The 3,722-nt window shown below is 65.6% G+C and overlaps 1 protein-coding gene across 1 annotated transcript in view; it reads left to right on the top strand.

The window, feature by feature from the left end:
- DYNC1H1 (dynein, cytoplasmic 1, heavy chain 1) overlaps nt 1-1,995 on the top strand; it is a 62,185-nt gene extending 60,190 nt beyond the window's left edge. Inside the window, exons 77-81 of the mRNA XM_010851418.1 lie at nt 188-343; nt 736-878; nt 965-1,133; nt 1,319-1,446; nt 1,618-1,995. Coding sequence (XP_010849720.1) covers nt 188-343; nt 736-878; nt 965-1,133; nt 1,319-1,446; nt 1,618-1,746 — 725 coding nt within the window. The 3' untranslated portion in view covers nt 1,747-1,995. The remainder of the gene's footprint in view (nt 1-187; nt 344-735; nt 879-964; nt 1,134-1,318; nt 1,447-1,617) is intronic.
- Nucleotides 1,996-3,722: the final 1,727 nt, after the last annotated feature.

Below are 3,722 nucleotides of genomic sequence, written 5' to 3'. Positions count from 1 at the left end.
CTTCACAGGGTGGTCCGGAGCTGCTGTGGTCAGGCGCCCACAGCTTCACACCGAGTCTAGTTCAAGGTCGAGTTCCGGCAGTGCTGCAAACCCAGGGCTCCCGAGGCCGAGTTACTGCCGGTTTCCTTCCTCTTCTCCGATCCCCCTCCCTGCTCCACCCCAGCCTTCTGTCTCTCCCTACGACCGTAGGATCCTCTGTTCCGATTCTTTGAGAGAGAAGTGAAAATGGGTGCCAAGTTGCTCCAGGACGTGCGCCAGGACCTTGCCGACGTGGTGCAGGTGTGCGAGGGCAGGAAGAAGCAGACCAACTACCTCCGCACGCTCATCAACGAGCTGGTGAAAGGTGGGCAGCTGGGGGCTCCCGGGAGCTCAGGAGGGCAGCTCGGCACCCACCCCGACCCCCCGCCGGGCCCACACTCCCAGGACCTGGCTCCTGCTGCCTCACTGAGCATCTGCCAGGACCTTGCCTCGCCTTCCGTGGTTCTAGGACCGAGGGAGGGCAGGGCGAGGCCCCAGGTGTCTCACCTGGCCGCACCGCCCGAGAGGGGGTGTCTGCAGCTGTGGTTCCTCGGGGCGGTCGTGCTCCCCCCTCACTCCCCCGGGGGTCACGCACACTGGGTGTGGAGCAGGTGTGGGGGTGCACCGGCCAAGGGAGGCTGTGGAGCCCACACGGGGGGCCCGCCAGCGCTCGGCAGAGGGGCTGTGGGCACTGACGCGGGCGGGCCCTCCCTGCAGGGATCCTGCCCCGGAGCTGGTCACACTACACGGTGCCCGCCGGCATGACCGTCATCCAGTGGGTCTCTGACTTCAGCGAGCGGGTCAAGCAGCTGCAGAGCATCTCGCAGGCCGCCGCCTCCGGGGGCGCCAAGGAGCTGAAGGTGCGGGCGGCTCTCCAAGGCCGCTGCGGGCCTGGGCGGGGGCCCTCAGGGGGAGGCCGGCCCTCACCCGCAGCTCTCTCCTCCAGAACATCCACGTGTGCCTGGGCGGCCTGTTCGTGCCCGAGGCCTACATCACCGCCACCCGGCAGTACGTGGCCCAGGCCAACAGCTGGTCCCTGGAGGAGCTCTGCCTGGAGGTGAACGTCACCACCTCCCAGGGTGCCACACTGGACGCCTGCAGCTTCGGGGTCACCGGTGAGCGGGGGTGCTCCCGCCCAGCTTCCCTCAGGCCCCCCTGCCCCGTCCCCAGCCTGCGGCTCAGCCACCGCCCCTCACGGGCTGCCTGCTAGCGGTGCCCGCGTGGCCATGCCTGGTTAGTGCCCCCAGGCTGTGCCCACGCAACAGAGCCCCCTGGGGTCCTGACCGCCCCACCCCCACAGGCCTGAAGCTCCAAGGGGCCACGTGTGGCAACAACAAGCTGTCGCTCTCCAACGCCATCTCCACCGTCCTCCCCCTGACGCAGCTGCGCTGGGTCAAGCAGACAAACGCAGAGAAGAAGGCGAACGTGGTGAGCACCCCTTCCCTCCTCCGTGATCAGGTGACTCCGTGGTCGCCCCCTGGGCACTAGGGCTGTGTCCCCGCCGTGGCCCCCCAGGGGACTCGCACCGCTCCCTTCTCGGGTGGGCCCCGCCCCCGGGGCTGCCTCCCCTCGCACAGCCAGCGCCCCGCCTTCTCCCAGGTGACCCTGCCTGTCTACCTGAACTTCACCCGCGCCGACCTCATCTTCACGGTCGACTTCGAGATCGCCACCAAGGAGGACCCGCGGAGCTTCTACGAGCGCGGCGTGGCCGTGCTCTGCACTGAGTGAGCTGCCTTCCAGTCCCCTTGTGTGACAGTGATTGATACTTAACGTTATTCATTATGAAAGCCTACGGAAGGTTCACTGTTTAAAGTGTACGGACTTGTCAAGGCAACGTCGCTGGTGCGAGGCTGAAAGCTGCAGGACGTGGAAAAAAGCCGGACGGTTGGGAGGTGGAGCTGGGAGGGACCCAGGGCCGTGGTTCTGAGGGCCGAGGCGGGGCTTGTTTTATGAAATAAAACACTAAGCATGACTTGGCTCCGGCCTCTCGTCTCATCTCTGGCTTTGGGGGACACCCGGGAGCCCGCATGACTCTGGCAGCCCGGCTGGCCTGCCCCAGACCCGTGACGCGCACCTCCGGGGCCCAGCCATGGTCCCTCCGCAGGGAGCCCGCGGCCTCCGGGCTCTCCGTCCCCACGGTCCTGGGGTGCCAGGCGCAGCCTCCTGTGCAATGGGTTCCTGGTGCGTCCGGAGCCTCGAGAGCTCCCGGTGGCTGGGTGACTGGCCGGGCATGGCACCAGCCCTGCAATAAAGACCTGCTCGTCCTGGTGGGAAGCGAGCTCGACTCCAGAGGGACAGCCTGAGGCCCCACAGCACCCCCTATCTAGCCTTGTCCCCCCAACCCCAGACAGCGGACGGACCGCAGAGCCAGAGCTGCCACCCACCTGGCTCCGGGACGTGCCCTCTGGGGTCCCTTGGGGGGCTGAGCGCTGTCCAGAGCTGTGTTTGACTGAAAATGGGGGCCCATTTTGAATGCTTTCCTCTAAGCCAACAAATACAGCTTTTGGTGGCTCAGACGGTAAAGCGTCTTGTCTACAATGTGGGAGACCCGGGAAGATCCTCTGGAGAAGGAAATGGCAATCCACTCCAGTACTATTGCCTGGAAAATCCCATGAACAGAGGAGCCTGGTAGGCTACAGTCCATGGGGTCGCAGAGTCCGACACGACTGAGCAACTTCACTTACTTGCTACTCACTCTCGTCACCCAGAGTATTTAGCAGTGCCGCAGTCTCTCGCCCGGAAGCTGCTAACACCGAGGAGAGCCCCCAGAAAGCCTGACCCTCCCGTGCCCACCCCATTTACAGTAGGTCCCGAGCACAGAGGCCTGTTGGTGCTGGGCAGGGATTCCCGGTGCAGGAGGAGGACCGCCGTCTTCAATGCCCCAAAGGCCTGGCTGGGGAGGAGGGGCCGCTGCAGCCGCCAGACCCTGGTGCCCGAGTGTCCTGGGGGTGGATGTAGGGCACCGCAGGCCCAGGACCCCACCAGGAGTGCCTGGGGCCCCTTACTTGCTGCTTCCCAGCCTCACCCTGACGTGAGCTCAGTTTAGGGGGTCCAAGGAGACCCCACTTAGATCACTCCTCACTTGCCTTTGCGGGGTCAGGCTGGACAGTAGGCAGAGCTGGCAGAAAGGGGGCCCAGAGGGGACCTGGGGGAGGGCAGACAGCACCTCCTGGGCACCCCTGCCCACCCAGTGCCCTGGAGAAGCCTCGGGGGTCCACCCCGGCCAGGAGGGACGAGACCACGCGCCTCGCCTCAGTGGACTTCGCTTTGTTGGAACTGTGTGTCCCTGGGCAGCAAACACAGCGAGGGGGACTCCGATCCTCCCTGCCAGGAAGGTCTTAAAAGGCTGCATGAGAAAAAGGAAAGCACCTCCACACCCAGGTGTCACCCCACTGGGGCCCCGATCGCAAGACACCGCGCTCAGCAGACCCTGTCCCCGAGGGGAGACGCAACCGGAGAAGCGGGGGGTGGAGCAGAGGGAGGCATCTGAGGCCAGGGCCGGCCCCAGGGCTGCTGGGAGAATCCCTCCTGCGGCCTTGCCTCCACCCCAACTGAGCGCCCCCCACGTTCCAGCTGTTCTCAGCGACCCCGGGAGCCGATTCCTCGGCCGCGTGTGAGGAGCTCTGGGTGAATGAGTCACAGCCAGGACCGAGGTGGGCTAGAGGGCCACAGGCCCCAGCCTCTGAGTCCAGGTTTAAAAATAC

The sequence above is a fragment of the Bison bison genome, unplaced genomic scaffold (assembly GCF_000754665.1).
Source record: "Bison bison bison isolate TAMUID 2011002044 unplaced genomic scaffold, Bison_UMD1.0 scf7180017864302, whole genome shotgun sequence".
NCBI classification, from domain to species: Eukaryota; Metazoa; Chordata; class Mammalia; order Artiodactyla; family Bovidae; genus Bison; species Bison bison.
This window is presented reverse-complemented; position numbering and strand designations above follow the sequence as displayed.